The following is an 18,008-nucleotide window of genomic DNA, read 5'->3' on the forward strand; positions in this document are numbered from 1 at the left end:
TGTTATAAAAATTGGTTTAAATGTAAAAGCTTAGAGAACTGGAAAAAATATCAAATGGCCCATAGGGAGTCTAAAAGAACAATCTGTGACGCTAAAAATTCTGCTTTTAATGATCTTTATAATAGATTAGATACTAAGGAGGGTGAAAAATATATGTATAAACTAGCCAAACAAAGAGAAAAGAAAAGTAAAGATTTAACTCAAGTAAAGTGTATTAAAGATGAAAATTAAAAAGTACTTTTCTTAGAAAAAAATTATCAACATAGGTGGGTGAGTTACTTTGATAAACTTTTTAATGAAGTTTCTGGAAATACGATCGATCTTAGTGATCTTAGTATCGTGAATAATAATAAAACGTTTCATTTTTACCGCCGCATTAGTAAATAAGATGTTGGGGAGGCTTTAAAGAAAACCAAGGGTGGAAAGTCTATAGGACCTAATGATATACCAATTGAAGTGTGGAAATATTTGGGAGATTTGAGAGTTTCTTGGCTTACTAAACTCTTTAATATTATTTTAAAAACTAAAAAGATGCCTGAGGAGTGGAGGAAGAGTATTTTGAGCCCCATTTTTAAGAATGGTTAAGATGTATTACAAAGATTTCTCATAATCAATTTGGATTTATGTCGGGCAGGTCTACTATGGAAGCTATACATTTATTGAGAGGTTTGATGGAGAAGTTCAGAGATAATAAGGAGAATCTACATTTGATTTTTATTGATTTAGAAAAAGCTTACGATAAGGTTCCAAGAGATATCCTTTGGAGAGTTCTTGAGAAGAAATGTGTTGATATAACTTATATTTAAGTCATTAAAGATATGTATACTAGAGCTGGTACTTGTGTTCAAACTAAAGGGGGATTGACCAAATATTTTCCTATTTCTGTTGGATTACATCTAGGATTGGCTTTAAACCCATATCTTTTTTGCTTTATGGATGGTTTTGCTGGACATCTACAGGAGGATGTACCTTGGTGTATGCTTTTTGCTGATTATATCCTTCTTGCGGATAAAACGAGAGAAAAAGCCCAGGAAAAACTTAAATTATGGAGGTCTACATTGGAGTCCAAAGGCCTTCATTTAAGTAGAACTAAAACTGAATACATGGAATGTAATTTTAGTACTAAGAGCTCTAGTGACAGAACTGTGACTTTGGGTGATCAAATTATTAAAAGGTGTGAACGATTTAGATATTTTGGGTCTGTTATTCAAAGCGATGGTGATATAGATGGGGATGTTAATAGTAGAATTCAAGTTGGTTGGTTGAAGTGGAGGAATGCTTCGGGCCTTTTGTGTGATAGAAAAGTACCGCTAAGACTGAAAGGAAAATTTTATAAGATGGTGGTGAGACCTGCAATGCTCTATGGCGCTGAATGTTGGCCTTTAAAAGAGAAGCATAATAATAAGTTAAGTGTTGCCGAGATGAGAATGATTAGGTGGATGAGTGGCTTTACACTTAGATACAAAATGCGAAATGAATATATCCGTGATAGGGTTGGTGTAGCTCCTGTGACGAACAAAATTAGAGAAATTTGTCGTAGATGGTTTGGTCACATTAAACGTCGTCCATCTGATGATCCGATTATGAGAGTAGATGTTTTAAATTCGACTTGTGTTAAGAAAGGCAGAGGTAGACCTAGGAAGAATTGAGCTTATTATATTAAAAATGATCTTATTTTACTAGAACCAAATGAAAATATGACACTAAATAGGACCCCATGGAGAAAAAGGATTCATGTAGCCACCCCACGTAGTGGGTTTAAGGCTTTGTTGTTGTTGTTGTTGTTGATTCCATCATGTAAATCAATATATCAGATTTTTGAGCTACATGTGTAACAATTGTGACTTTAGCTAAAAATACTTTTACCCCATGCTTTCATTTATTTTTGTCCCACATCTCAAAGAGGCATACACTCGTTGATCTTTAAAAAAGGTGTAGAAACAAATTGCAATCATTCCAAACAACCCAACAACTTTTGAATCGGTTGGCCCAAAATATTAAATAATATATTTATTTTATAGTTATAGTAGTCTTTACAAGCTTCTATTAATAAGCTAATATGTTATAACTGCACTTATTCGTGAGACTAGTGCCAAAAAATTGGACACCGAGCTAGAAAATTGGACATAACGGCGTGAGTGGCAAAAAATTGGACCAAAAACTGGTTTCAGTTCTTTGGTTCAATAGTTGAATCGGTTGTTCGAGTGTTTTTGAATGGTTTGATATAGGAGACGGGTTTTAGCCGAACCGGACCGACCCTGGACCCGGTCAATCGTCTAACTGGTAGAACGGGCTGGCCTGGTCCCGTTTTTAGAACCATGAGGATAAAGAGCCCAATAGTATGATAAGGGCTTTTAAATTGAGCGAGGGTAGAATATGAAGTCTTCATACTTAATAAAATTTGAAAGAGAGACCACACAATCTTGGAGGGAAACAAGCGATACAAGGCTTTAACATATTGCTAATGGAATCCAAAAGTTTTAAAAAAATTCAAACAACCTTGAAATTATAATTTTTTTTCAGAGCTTCCCTTTAACAAGTTCTACCCAACATAAAATTTTCAAATTAAAATTTTATCTACTTTGATCGCAATTAATTTTTTATTTGGCGATTGGTTTCTATGTTTTACAAATTCAAGAAAGTCCTTTGTTTATTAGAAAGCTATGAAAGTTAGTGTGTGGTCTCCCTTTACCTATGTTTATATCTAATAAAAATTCCATGCACAAATTCCAATTTTGTAGGAATAGGAATATTTAAAAAATGCCCCTACCTTAAGTGTTGCTAAATGTCAAGATTAATTTACTTGCTGCCTGTCCTACCCTCTATGCCAATTTCCAAATTCCTCTTGGATGAAGTTAAACTATCTGTCCAAAATTGGGTTAATCTATGTCAACCTGTTGAGTCTAAATTTGCATTTCTTTTGAGATGAGGATGAATTACAACCTCATGAAAAAAATCTCCTAAATTTTGTTGGCCTGAGGCATTTATCTTGAACAGTAGAGTAAATTCTTATTACTGTTTTAAGCGGAAGTAAAAGAACTATAAGAATTTAGACAAGCAATTATCAGTTCTTAGTTCAAGGTTAGATACTAAATACTCTGGCTCTCCTATGAATGGTCCTTATTTTATCCATCATGCCTAGAACTGTTACATATATTACCATTGAGGTGTAATTGAGTTGTTTTTTAGATTTAATAAACATATGTTTTAATTTAGAAGAGATGTGAGTAGAAATTGATGAATCTAGACCTAAATGATCAGTTAATTGCATATACATTGGTAATAGTTCACGTTATTTAATGTTGATTACTGTTTAAGTACTTGAGTGGATGAGTTATTCATTGAAAAAGAGCATACTAGTGCATGAAGCTTTTGCTTGTATTGGGCCTCAGAAGTGGTTGGTGTTTTCAACTCTACCTCTACATGTATAAATAGGCCATTTTCATTTCTACATGTTCGTTCAATATTAAATCACATTATGACAAGCCTACAACTTCTATTTAATGACAATATAAACCCAAGTTAATCAATAAACTATATTGGGGCATTTATGTACATACCTCACAATTCTTATATATTTACATATCTAACATCTAAATTATCATATTTATATGCATAACACTCAAATTCTTATTATCACACCAAAAATACCAGCATTGTTTACTTTTCAAAAATAAAATACACATTTTCAGACATAAGTCTGTGACACTAAATGGTTATAAATGTAAATACAAAAGATTAATTATTATATATGTAAATATATAAGAATTGTGATGTATGTATATAAATTTCCCTAAACTATATTCGCTCTAAAGTTAACGAATATCTTTTTTCATGTTCGTAATTGTTATAGAGATATCTGAGGATGAATACATCTAGCATAAACATACTATAACTAAACATAAAGACAAACATGTTGGAATTAACAATTTTATAGTCTTTAAGAACATTTAAATGGCCTACCATAAAAAACATGAATGAATTAATCTAATAATCCAGTCAGAAAGCTGCATTCTCTTTAGAAGGCTTTAAGCTCAATGAAATAAAGCCTAGTAGGCATTCACTCTCAATTACATGATACTAAAGAAAATAATACAAGTAGCATTCACTCTTTGCACATTGTAATACAGTCTAGCTCACTGGAGTCCAAAACTAGTGTCTTGAAGGTTGTGCATGATGTTATTTCTCAGCTCTTACTTTTAAAGCAATTCTTCTCATATTTTGCAACCTATGAATTTCACCTGATAATCAGTTTCTTTTTGCTTTGTTTGATAAGCTGATCACTTTTTCTTACCTAGATCAATCCAGGCTTCTAAATGATTTCACCTAGATTTTAAATCCCTCGAACCATGTTTTGCAATTGTTATTAACATAAACATTCAGCTACATTATGTTTCTTAGTTTTAGAAGTTCGTTCTGGTCCTATTTCAAACTTCAAATGATTCCTGCAGTTTAACGGAGTTGTTTTACATAAACCCCAGGGCCTATCTTCTTCCCAATTTAAATTTTGCATCATTCTTCAAGGAATTCTTTGTTTTTGTTGTTCAGAATTTAGAAGTTCACCGCCTCATCCAGAGTGTACTTTTTGCAAGTGCAAATATACACCTAAAGCTTATTGAATTGCTATAACTTTGGTGTTTGGCTTCGTTAATATTATTTTAGTTTGTTCTTGATATTTTTCTTACATCATTCTTTTTTATATTCTTTTTGTCCAATCAGATATTTAATTTTTTCCATTGCCTGGGTTTGAATTGCTTTGGCGTTTGGTGGCACCAGTATATTCAAGAAAGGGTTTTGTTATCTGTAAGCTTGTGATAATATCAAAGTATTTTGATAATGAACTCCTAGAACTTTTCTAATATGTTGAAGATAAATGAGTCTTGTAATTCATTAAGGTACAAAATGGCACGGGCCATTTGTCATTCCATAGTTTTTTTACTTATCTACATTGATGATGAGAATGAAATAACTTTATTTGCTAAAGTTATCATTTATTTGAAGCCATTATACGTGGTTTTCTAATTGTTTTGTTTAGCTATTGGTATTGCACTGTAAGCTGATGAGAACAATTAAGTCTGAAGCGGTGCACATATTTTTTTTTCTTCTAGCATAAGTCGCACTAGTTGCTTTACCCAACCATTTACTCAACTATCTATTGTTTTCTAATTGAACAACAGAAGGTTATACTATTATGAGCAGGTGCAGGGATGTCATAACTTGTGATTTGTTATGTTACTTGACGGTTGTAGTGATTTTTCAATTTAGCTAGCTTTGAATACCGAAGGCTAGTTGATTGCTTTAACATTTACTACATTTACTTTTTGGATACATCCTCTAGCTTCGAGAACACAATAGATATGTTTAGATCAGAACACACGTATGATTTCAATTCTTTTTAATGTTATTCTGGTTCGTATCCTTCTAATACCAGTTTTCTTTCTCTAGCATTTGATGTTATATACTGAACCCAGAACTAGAGCAGTTATAGCCATTGTTTATGTATTGTTTGGGTTTTAAATTAAAATATATATATGATTGGCAAACTCATGCTCGGGTTTATTATTTATTTACAGTGGTGAGAAAGTTCAAGATCTCAATTGGCCTGCCCATATAGAAATTAAAGGAAAAGTAAGAATGCAAGCATTTGAAAAATTTATTCAGGAGCTTCCTCGTTCTCGGAACCGAGCATTGATGGTAGATGCTTCCCATTAATAGTTTTAGAATCATATATATTTAGTTAATCTCAATTCGTTGATAATGATGATAATTTGAATTGCAAATTTGATTGTTTTTGTGGTGTCCATTGGATGATATTGATTATAATTCTCTTTGCTGACTGGTTTCAGCCTGGCAAATTCCCTTATGCTTTTTTAAACAAACTAATAAGCTCATGTGTTAAACCTTTTGGCATTGTAATACAATATCACCTCTTTTATTATACAGTCATGCATCTAAATTTATCTTGTTGCCAACCTAGCGAACATGATACATGAGTTTCTGTATTTGAGATTCCTGATCATCCAACTTTGAAGAAATCTAATTTGCCTACTTTAAGATGATATAATTCGCAATATATTGTCGCAATAATGCAATTATATCCTGAAGTAACTGATAGATACAATAAAAGCGCTGAACAAGAAAGATAATTTTACTGAAATATACTTTGCCTACTTCAAGGAATTATAATCCCAATTTATATTCACTCCAGCAAAATCATATTTGGAATGATTGATACCAGTAAATGAGTTGTACTAGAAATGTAGTGTTATTAGAAACTCTTTGGCTTTTACTTGGCTGCTGTTGTCTCAAATTAATTATGTTTAGCACAATTTAGAAGCAATAATCATCTGTTAAAATAAATTGTAGGTGTGAGGAATGAATAGGAATCTGTTACGTTGGCGCCTAAGGGCAATTTAGTCATTTATTAATTATTAATTTGGGGTATAAATAGGGCCTATTATGTTTAGGATTAGGATATATATGAGGTTGTTGTCTTGAGTCTTACGTTTAGGATTTAGGAGAGATTGCCAAACTCTTGAATTGAAGGCCTTGAGTGAGATTGCATACCTCTCGAATTATATGTGCTTAGCTTTTATATATTCATGTTGCGCTATTTGGTGTTCTATTGTTTTGATTTGATATCATTGGAATAAATTATTTTATTTGTGCTTTGACTGTTTTGGAAAGTTTGTTTGTTCCTATCTATTCTGAAATCATCGAGATGTCATGTTCGCGACGCGCCGATCGATCCTGGAAGCATTTTGGAAGGGTACGGGATTGCACTATATAGGTCTCTCTCGCGTTTTTGATTGAACCACACGAAAAAATAGTGATTTTAGGAAACAAACTGGAACATGATGTGCCAGGGCATGACCTAATCGCACAACGTACCGAGGTGTGACCTAACCGTGCAGTGCTCCTGACACGGGGCTTAGGCCTGGCTAAACTGTCCAACGGAGTAGGGGGTGTCACAGTCCAGTAGGAGGCTGGACCGACGCCTCCCTCCCGCTCCCACCCTTTTCTCCATTTGTTATTCGACCCCTTCTAAGGGAGATTCCTTCCGAGTATATTTCATTCCTTTTCCATCTCCCATCTTTATTCTATCTACCCTCTATTATATGTATGATGTGTGTTTGTTTAGGGAGGTTGTTTTTTGCTTGCCATTTGATTGCAGGTTCATGCGAACAGGAAATTTCCCTTGATAGGGTTGTATCCGAGGACAGGTGGTGTTCCGATTGTATCTTGCTTTAAGGTGGTGTCCCCTATTGATTTTTTTTCCTACTAGTCTCTCAGCTGCAACCACCCAACTGCCTCCCATCATCCTTGCAGCCACCCAATTGCCGCCCCACCTTTTTTGCAGCCACCCAACAGCTGCCCCACCTTCCCTACAGCCACCCAGTTGCCGCCTCCTTTCTCTGTGGACACCCTATTGTCGAACCATCCTCCTTGTAGCCTCCCTACAGTTGTCCTTCCTAGCAGACCTCTCTACGCAACACCTGCTCCCTGTACCCCGTCTTTGCTACTGACCTTCTTCCAAACAACCTCCAAGTGTTGTCGTAGCCTCTCGACCACTCCCATACTTGTTGCTTTGTTGAAATTCATCACCTCTCTCCTCGCCCTAGAGTCTTGTTTTATGTTTTTTAGTGTTTATTTTTTACTTTGGAGAGTCGTTGTTATAACCTGTTTGAATTTCATTAATGATATTCCTATTTCTATGGTGGTTCGTTTAACTCTGTTATCAGCTCCTTCATGGATGAACCACACGATATAGTCGCGATTAGAGCTAGCTAGGAAGCAACCTAGGAATCGTGGCGTACGGTATTCTCGGTCGTGATGCATTTGCGACATGCTCCAAATCCTGACATATAGGCATCACCTTCTTTATGGATCATGATTGAGGCCTATGTCTTTTGTGATTTGGGGGAGGGAGGGATAGCATATTTTTAATATAGTTTAAGCATGAATTTAAAATAAGTGGTGTTACAAATGAGAAATCAGTTACAAAGTCAAAGAATTATTATTAGAAATATTGAGATTCAATTGAGACAAATAACAAATTCATTAAGTATTAAATCCCAAAGAACACTTCTTAGTAATACAGAAGTAAATTCAAAAGACCAGAATAAAGAGCAAGTAAAAGCCGTTCAACTTAGAAGCGGAAGAGAGTTGGAAGGTAGAGTTCAAAAAGAGATTGAAGTAGAAGGAGAAGAAATTGAAGGGTCTGAAGAGGACGATCCGAAAGGTTTAGAGAGACTTATTTCTTCACTTAAAATTGATTTGGAAAAACCACCTCCATTTCCTCAGAAACATGGTCAACAAAAGTTAGATAAACAATTTTCAAAATTTCTGAAAATCTTTAAGAATTTTATAATTAATTTTCCATTTGCTGAAGCCTTAGAACAAATGCCAAACTATGTGAAGTTTTTGAAGGATATTCTTAACCGGAAAAGGAAGTTCGAAGATTACGAGACTGTTGCGCTTTGTGAGGAGTGCAGTGCTATATTCAAAAAAAGCTTTTTGAAAAGCTTAAAGATCCCGATAGCTTCATAATTTCATGTGCAATAGGAGACAAATTTTATGGGAAAATTTTATATGATTCAGGTGCAAGCATTAAATGTCATTATCAATATTTAAAAGATTGGGATTAGGAGAAATATCCCCTATTACTATAACTCTGCAGTTAGCAGATCGTTCAATAATATATTCTAAAAGAGTTATAAAAGATGTTTTAGTGAAAGTTGATCAATTTATCTTTCTTTTTAATTTCATTGTGCTAGATATAGAGGAAGATAAGGAGATGCCTATCATTTTGGGGAGACCTTTCCTAGCTATAGGAAGTGCAATGATAGATGCGCATAAAGGGGAATTAACTATGTGCGTCAACGGTCAAATAATTACGTTTAATATTTTAAAATCAATGAAGTATCCTGCAAAAGGTAAAAATGATGAATGTTACTGAATGAATGTAATAAGATATCTGAGTGAATATCATTTCAAAACAACTTTTAAAGAGAAATCTAAAATGAAAGAGTTGGAACACGAGCAAGAATAGGAATTATGTCAATTTGAAGATTTTTATAAGAAAGATTCGAATTATATTCGAGAAAGTTTTGAAGTTTTGGAAACGACAGAAAAAGATAAATCTTTCTATCCATCGATTGAAAAATCTCTTGAACTTAAGTTGAAGTTACTTACTGAAAATTTAAAAGCCTACTTATTTTAGGAATTCATACACCACCAGTCTTTATATTTTTAGATTCAACTCAATCACAAGAACCTAAATTTAATTGAGTTTAATGAAAGAAAGCCTTCGGATGGATAATTGTTGATATTAAAGGAATAAGTCCTTCAATTCGTGTGCATAGAATTCATATGGAAGAGAACTGCAAATCAAGACTGATCCTCAAAGGAGATTGAATCCTGTTACGAAATAAGTTGTTAAGAAAGAAATTTTAAAGTGGTTAGATACTAAAATTATCTACCCTATTTTAGATAGTGCATGTGTTAGCCCAATTCACTGCGTTCCTAAGAAAGGAGTGATTGTGACTATGAATGAACATAATGAGTTAATGCCAACAAAACAAGTCACAAGGTGGCAAATATGTATTGATTATAGAAAATTAAATCTCACAACTAGGAAAAATCATTTTCTACTACCCTTTTTAGATCAAATGTTGGATAGACTAACTGGGCATAAATACTTGTTATTTTCTGGATGGATATACTGGTTATCACCAAATACAAATAACTCCTGAAGATCAAGAGAAAACAACTTTTACCAGTCCTCATGTTACATTTGTTTTTAGAAGAATGTCATTTGATTTATGTCCGGTCCTCATGATACATTTGTTTTTAGAAGAATGTCATTTGATTTATGTAATGCCTCTGCTATATTTCAAATATGATGGTTATTTTTTGTCATTTAATTGAAAAAAGAATTGAAGTTTTATGGATGATTTTTCTGTGTTTGGAATTTCATTTGAACAATGTTTAAAAAATTTATCAAAAATTCTTAAGTGATATGAAGAAATAAATTTAATCATTAATTTAGAAAAAAGTCAATTTATTGTAGCATAAGGAATTGTTTTAGGACATCAGATATCAGAAAATTGTATGGAAGTAAATCTCGCAAAAATTCAAGTGATTGCTAATTTACCTTACCTAACAAATGTGAGAGAAATTAGAATTTTTTTAGGATATGTTGGATTCTACAGGCGATATATTAAAGTCTTTTAAAAAATTACTAAGCTTCTATGTCATTTGCTTGAAAAAGATGTACTTTTTAATTTTAATAAGGAGTGTCTAAAAGCTTTTGAGCTACTAAAAAAAATTACTCACAGTGCCAATTATGATTTCACCAAATTGGGAAAAACCTTTTGAATTAATGTGTGATGCAAGTGATTATGCTATTGAAGTTGTTTTAGAACAAAAACATGATGAGATTTTAAAATTAATTTACTATGCTAGTAGAACTCTTAATGAAACTCAAATTAATTATACCACAACTGAGAAAAGTTATTAGTAATAGTATATGTTTTTGATAAGTTTAGATAATACTTAATTGGAACTAAATGTGTTGTGCATACCTATTATTCTGCTATTAAATATTTAATAAAAAAGAAGGATGCAAAACCAAGACTGATACTATGGATTATTCTTTTACAAGAATTTGACTTTGAAATAGTAGATAGGAAGGGAGCTAAGAGTTAAATTGTTGATCATCTGTCCAGACTTGAATTAGAAATACTCTGTTTTGAAAAAGAAAATAATGAACATTTTTCAGATGAAGAATTGTTCAGTATTAATGAGTGGCGTGTTCCATGATATGCCGACATTGTGAACTTTGTTGTTAATGATATTATATCCTATGAAATGACATACCAACAGAAGATGGAATTTTTATCTGAAACTAAGACTTATTTCTGGGATGACCCATTTTTGTATAAACAAGGAAAAAATCTCATTATTCGAAGTTGTGTGCCTTTAGAAGAAACTTATGAAATTATCCAAAGGTTCTAATTTTAGGGAATATTTTGGTATTGATGAAATAACATATAAAATTTTATAATATTGATTTTTTTGACGTACAATCTTTAGAGATGTTAATGCTTATATCAAAACTTGTGATCGATGTCAACGAGTAGACAATATTTCTAGAAGAAATGAGATGCTCATCAATTATGTGTTGGAAGTTTAAGATATTGGATGCTTGGGGATTAGATTTCATGGGACTATTTATACCATCTTTTAGAAATTTATAGATATTGTTAGCAATAGACTATCTATCTAAATGGATAGAAGCTGTTGCTTTACCTCGATGTGATGCTCAAGTATCTTTCAGAAATTTATAGATATTGTTAGTAATAGACTATCTATCTAAATGGATAGAAGCTGTTGTTTTACCTCGATGTGATGCTCAAAGCGTTGGAAAACTTTTAAGAACGAACATATTTTGTAGATTTGGGATATTGAGAGTGATCATAACTGACGGGGGAAGTTATTTCAAAAATGCAATAAAGGAAAAATTATTAAAGAAATATCATATTAACCATCAAATTGCTACTGCTTATCATCCTCAGACAAGTAGTTTGACTGAAATATCTAATCGTGAAATTAAAATAATATTGGAAAAATAAGTGAATCCAACAAAAATGTATTGGTCAGTCAAACTTAATTATGTTTTGTGGGCTTGTAGGACTGCATATAGAACTTCTATAGGAATGTCCCCATGCAGACTAATATTTGGGACTTGTCATTTAACAGTTGAGCTTGAACATAAAACATATTAGACTATTAAGGAATTTAATTATAATTTAAAGGATGATGGTGAGAAAGATATTGTTAGTAATAGACTATCTATCTAAATGGATAGAAGCTGTTGTTTTACCTCGATGTGATGCTCAAAGCGTTGGAAAACTTTTAAGAACGAACATATTTTGTAGATTTGGGATATTGAGAGTGATCATAACTGACGGGGGAAGTTATTTCAAAAATGCAATAAAGGAAAAATTATTAAAGAAATGTCATATTAACCATCAAATTGCTACTGCTTATCATCCTCAGACAAGTAGTTTGACTGAAATATCTAATCGTGAAATTAAAATAATATTGGAAAAATAAGTGAATCCAACAAAAATGTATTGGTCAGTCAAACTTAATTATGTTTTGTGGGCTTGTAGGACTGCATATAGAACTTCTATAGGAATGTCCCCATGCAGACTAATATTTGGGACTTGTCATTTAACAGTTGAGCTTGAACATAAAACATATTAGACTATTAAGGAATTTAATTATAATTTAAAGGATGATGGTGAGAAAAGACTATTATAATTAAATGAGCTTGAAGAGATAAATAATGAATATTATGAAAGTGCTAAAATTTATGAAGAAAAGATGAAGATGTGGCATGATCGGAGGATTCTTACTAAAAATTTTAAGTCAATGCAACAAGTTTTGATATATAATGTAAGGTTAAGATTATTTTCATACAAACTTAAGTCCAGGTGGATGAACTCATTTGTTGTGATAAAAGTTTATTCCTATGGAACTGTGGATATCAAATATTTTAAAACTGAGAAAATATTCAAATGGGTGAAACCCTACTTTTTAGGGGATCAACTTACATTAAATGATCTTATGTTGTTGGGTCAACCAGAGTCAACCAGAATAAACACTGGTTACGTTGGGCTGACGACGTTTTCGACACTATTTTTGGTTGGAGAGTTGCCCGTAAGAAGCTGTCGGTCAACTGTTGTGAATGTTATGTTGTGTTTGATTAAGAAATTTTTGGTAGTATTTTGAATATATAATGATTTATTAATGATTTTAAGACCTTAATAGATGACTTAGACATGTTAGAATGAGCATTTGGACTTTAAGCTGACCTGTGCTAAATTAAGTACCGGCGCTTAAGCGCCAACATTTGATGCTTAAGCGCCAACATTCGACGCTTAGTTAACTAAACGTGCTAAATTACTTTTCTAAAAGATTTAAACGTGGTTTAGTGGGTTTTAATGTGGTTAGTGGTTTTGGGTTAGTGGTTTGAGAGCGTGTCTAGTAGTTTTAGGCTTGGTCAAAAGTCTATAAATAGAAGGGAATGAAGAGAATTCTCACCCCACTTCAATTTTAACCCTAAAATCTAAATAAAGAGTGAGAGATCTTGAAAAAATGTCATCTTGGGAGATTGATATGAAGAAAAGGAGGAAGTTATGAAGAAGTTCATTACTCAAAGTGCGCAAGAGTTAAACAACGGTTTTCTAACCGTTACTATAGAAGGAATAATGGAGAAAATCACAAAAATTGAGGCTAACGTAGCTTCAATTAAAGCGAAAGTGATGGAAGTTAACACACATTTGGAGCATATTGGTTAGCCATACAAGTTTTATTGAAGAAGCGGACAAGACTATGTATTTGAAAAACAATGGGATTGAAGAAGACTCAACCAAAGTTCTTCATCACTGTATGTTCTACTCTATCAAATTTATATTCCAAATGTCCAAGGAGAAACTAATGAAAGACCAGGATTCGTTCCACCTGGAAGAAAGTGGAATTAAGTTCTAAGTTTAATGTTTGTTTGTGTTAGGTGTTTGTTTGTTTGTTTTGTGTTTTTAGTGTTAAGTTTTCTTTGTGTTTGTGCTTAGGAATTATCTCATCCAAGACTCTTTGAATTGAGAAATTATGTATCACATATGTTTGTATTTGTTTGTGAATTAATATAAGTGTTTGTTTGTGTAAAATTTTGTGTTTAATTGAATTAGTTAATATTGGTGAATTTGAGAAAGAGGAGAGTTGAAGCGGAAGAAAATAGTTATTAAAGATTTATAAGACCATTTAGGGGTGGTTGACTTAGGCTAGATATGCATTTCACTTAAATATCAAAATTCTCAAAATTCGTGCACTGGTGCCTAAGCGATAAGACCTCGCCCTTAAGCGCTAGACAACCCGAGAGGTAGATGCCTAAGCGCCGAACCAGTCGCGCTTAAGCGCTGGTTCACTTAAACAGGTTCGCGAGCAGTTAAAAGTGAAAATTTAAGCCGAAAATCTCCATTTCCGCCCCGACTTCGTCTTCTTCCTCTGGTTTTCGTGATTTTGAGAATTAGGGCTTTCCCTAAGGTGGAAATTTCTTGGTGGATTCAAGTCGAATTTGTTAGATTTGATATTCTTGAAGTAATAGCTTCACTTCTATGTAAAAATTTTTTATTTTCACCATATATTTTGAGCACATTATGAATTTGCCGAAATTCACTATTCATTGTGAAAATTTGAGAAAAATCTATGGAAGATACATAGAAATGATATTTTAAGCTTTTGGAAGTTGAGTTTAGTGATTTAGAGTTGAATTTAGGATTTATTGTGAGTTTTATGTGATTTTTAGAAATGACCCCAAGAATGTTTTAGAAATGACCCCAAGAATGAAGAGGAGTAATGGAAAGTCCCATTTCGATTCGAGCAAGTTTGTTAGCACAAGAGCTCGGGACAGGTATAGCGACGCACTGCAGTCGAGAAAACTGATTCCTTAGAGATTTTTTAAAAGTCCGGGTGGGAGCAGTGGAAGATTTGATTGTTCGCGGGCAGTGGGAATGATTTTATTGTTTTCTGCTGTGACTATGATTTTTGTTGTTTAGGAGTTTTACGCTAATCTCCTTGAAGCTAAAGAAGATCGAGTCATAGTTCCAAAAAAATTAGTGTTTTTCTCCCCTGAGGTAATAAATCTGTTCTACCAGTTGCTCCCTATTACGTTGTGTTTTTATTCATATTATAATCAGACTGAGGAGTTGGACGAGATCATATCGTCATTGACCGATGGAAGAGGATTATGGAAGATCACAAATGAAAAAAAATTCAACTTCCCCGCGTCAAAGTTAGATGCATGTGTGTGACACTACTTTATTTTTGCTCATCTGCTACCAACCAACCTCCTTAGCAAAGTTACTCGAGATGGAGCTACCTTGAACTATTGCATTCAACAGTTCAAGCCGATTGACATTGGATCTCTGATTTATGATACTATCACCAATTCTGTTGTAGCTGCTACTACTACAGGTTTGGGATTCACATCATTGATCTTTTCATTATGTGAGCAGACAAGTGTTTGATTTGATCGCTTGGAAGAGATTGCAGCCTTTAAAGCCCATTACAAGTGTTAATGTGAAGTCTTATTCACAACGCTCGATCTTTGACTGGAGAGGAGGATTTTCTAGAAGTTCAGGTGCCTCTACTTCTCATACTTCTACCTCACGTGCATCCACATTTCAAGGTCAGACTTCTAGTTCTGATTTGCAGTCACATTATTGTAAAGGATGTTAGATAACATCAATTATACTGCAAACAAAGTATTAAATTTAGAGAATTTTGTTGATCATATGAATGGTTATATGAGAAAAAATAGTGATTATGAGGAGAAATTTCACTTATATTTGGAAAAATTTTCTAAAACTTGAAGTTTATTTATTCTCAAATACACTATAAATAAATTTAATTTTGATTTGAAAAAAAAAATGATTATGTATATGAAGTTATATTTGGGAAATAAAATTTTGAATGTAGAAATAAGTAAGAGAATTTAGCTGAAACCTATAGTAATTAAGAAAAACTTAGCTAAAAATTCTGTGTATAAATGATAAATATTGTATAACTATCTTTAGTAGAAGAAATTGTATTTTTGAAAAAAGTTAGAAGTATTAGACTTTTATTTTCAATACTTAAATTTTTTTTATTAAAAAAATTTTCAAAACTATTATTATCCTTTTAAGTAAAGGATATATATCAAAACTTTATTTTAGGAAAGGAGGAGTGAAATTCAAAATTATTAAATGATATATATTAAAACTTTATTTTAGGAAAGGGAGTGGAATTCAAAATTATTAAAGGTCTATCCATATATAATAATCCTCACATGAAAAAAAAAAGAAAAAGAAAAAAAAAAGAGAAAAAGAAAATGAAAAGAAAAATAAAAAAAAAAGAAAAAGAAAGTTGAAAAATGGAGAAGAAGCTTGAGGATTAGTGTCTAATCAAAATTGGTTCCACATCTAATCTTTTTAAAGTACAAAAATTAAGAAACTCTTAAGCTTAAAGATACAATATAGTAAGTATAATTATTCTTAATAAAATTTTTTAAGTGGAGAAGATAGAATGTCTAAACTCTATTTGGAAAATTTACATTATTTCTGAATTAAATAGGAACTCATATTGTCAAGCTTCTTTTTATTAAAAATTTTTAAACTCTAAGTTGTCTCATGTACTAATGTTTTTTTCTAAATTAGACTACTATATTGCTAGATCAAAATTTTAGAATATCCTAAAGAAACTCAATTACTTAATCTATTTATTTTGGTTTTAAAAGATTGGAGTGTCATTTGAGGACAAGTAACATTTTAAGGTTAGGGGGTTTATTCGAGAGATTTTGATACACCTAAAATATAGTCTTTATGTACACATTTTTATCTAGTTAAGTTTAGTTAGTTTTTTTACTTTACTTTCAATTATAAAAAAATTACAAAAAGAATCAAACTTTCATTCCTCTTATAGCATCTATAGGTTGAGTAAAAATATTTTGCAAAGTAAAATTTGCTATCTAATTTCTTCTTATTGTAATTGCATATTATATTTTTTTTCCTGTGGTTTAATATTCTGAGCTTAATCTAGAAGTCATATATTACTTAATAATGATACGTATACTTGCGTAGTATCCCATGATTAAATATAATAATTGCATTCTTATTTCCTTCGAAGTGAAGCTTTTGCCTAGTTGTTGCTGGTGATTAAGTTTTTGGTACCGTTGCAAAATAAGAATTATAAGTAAGGAAAAATTATCAAAGACATTGTTATCCGCATACATCGTACTACCATATAAAATCGGGATCAATGATCCACCACTAAATGTACCTCCTGAAAAGTTACGTTCTTTTTGATTTTATTAGTTTGCGTCTGGTACTTATGATTATGCCCGATGATCTCTTTTTCGGCCTCCTCATGTAGCCTCTAAATCTCCGATACCCTCACCTTGACATTCGTACTAACGTCTATAGGAAGAACCGTACTAGCTCTAGTGGAGTGAGTGAGTCGTGCTCATACAAGATCTGAACGAGGGAACGTTTCTTATTCTGACTCATAGGTCTGTTGTAGGCGAATTTGACTTAGGCTATAATCAAATCTCATTGCTTGATATTTTTTCCTATACAGCACCTCAGGAGGTTCCCCAGACTTCTGTTCACCACTTCTATCTAACTATTTATCTGCAAATGAGCTGCTGAGATGACTTGAAGTTTACTCGAAGTGACTTAGGAACTTCACATCCTTATCAAATATAATTATTCTGGGTATCACATGCAACCTCACAATCTCCCTAAAGTGCAAATTAACAATATGAGTTGCATCTAGTATCCGGTAGCATGAACAAAAAGGGCCATCTTCGAGAATTGATCAACTACGACCATCACTTAATTTTTGTTCTGTTGCATCCTTGAAATACCCACCACGAAATCCATACTGATATCTACCCAAGGAGCCTCTGATACTGCTAATGGCATGTATAGCCATATGTTTTGTTCTTGAGTCTTGGCTAGGTGATAAACTTTGCACTGTCGGACGTATCGCTCCATGTCCCTCATCAGGCGGGGTCAGAAGAAATGTTGCTTCACTAGTGTGAGGGTCTTATTTCTATCGAAATGATCAACTAGTATGCTTTCTTGGATGATGGCCTCCCTCAGCTAACATCTGGGAATGCACAACCTATTTTGGTGTAATAATAGCCCTTGAATCTTTGGTAATGTTATGTCGGTCTCTCTTGAGATTGTTCCCAGATCTCCTTAAAATTTTTGTCAGCCTCATATTGCTGCTTGAACACCTCAAACCCAAGAACTCTGGCCTTCATAAAAGTGATTAGCAAGTGGCGGCGGCTTAAAGCATCGACGACTCGATTTAACTTCTGACCATGTGCGTAATCACAAACTGAAACAATGTCAAAAACTGAACTCAAGAAGCATGTCGGCTCTTCAACTTATTTTACT

At 32.8% G+C, this 18,008-nt stretch overlaps 1 protein-coding gene across 4 annotated transcripts in view; it reads left to right on the top strand.

Annotated features, from left to right (window-relative positions):
- LOC110031121 overlaps positions 1–18,008 on the top strand; it is a 102,463-nt gene that overhangs the window by 71,980 nt on the left and 12,475 nt on the right. For all 4 annotated transcript variants that reach the window (XM_020734182.1, XM_020734183.1, XM_020734180.1 and 1 more), the window contains one exon: positions 5,574–5,694. In XM_020734182.1, the coding sequence (XP_020589841.1) occupies positions 5,574–5,694 (121 nt within the window). The remainder of the gene's footprint in view (positions 1–5,573; positions 5,695–18,008) is intronic.

Source organism: Phalaenopsis equestris, unplaced genomic scaffold, assembly GCF_001263595.1.
Source record: "Phalaenopsis equestris unplaced genomic scaffold, ASM126359v1 Scaffold000770, whole genome shotgun sequence".
NCBI lineage: Eukaryota > Viridiplantae > Streptophyta > Magnoliopsida > Asparagales > Orchidaceae > Phalaenopsis > Phalaenopsis equestris.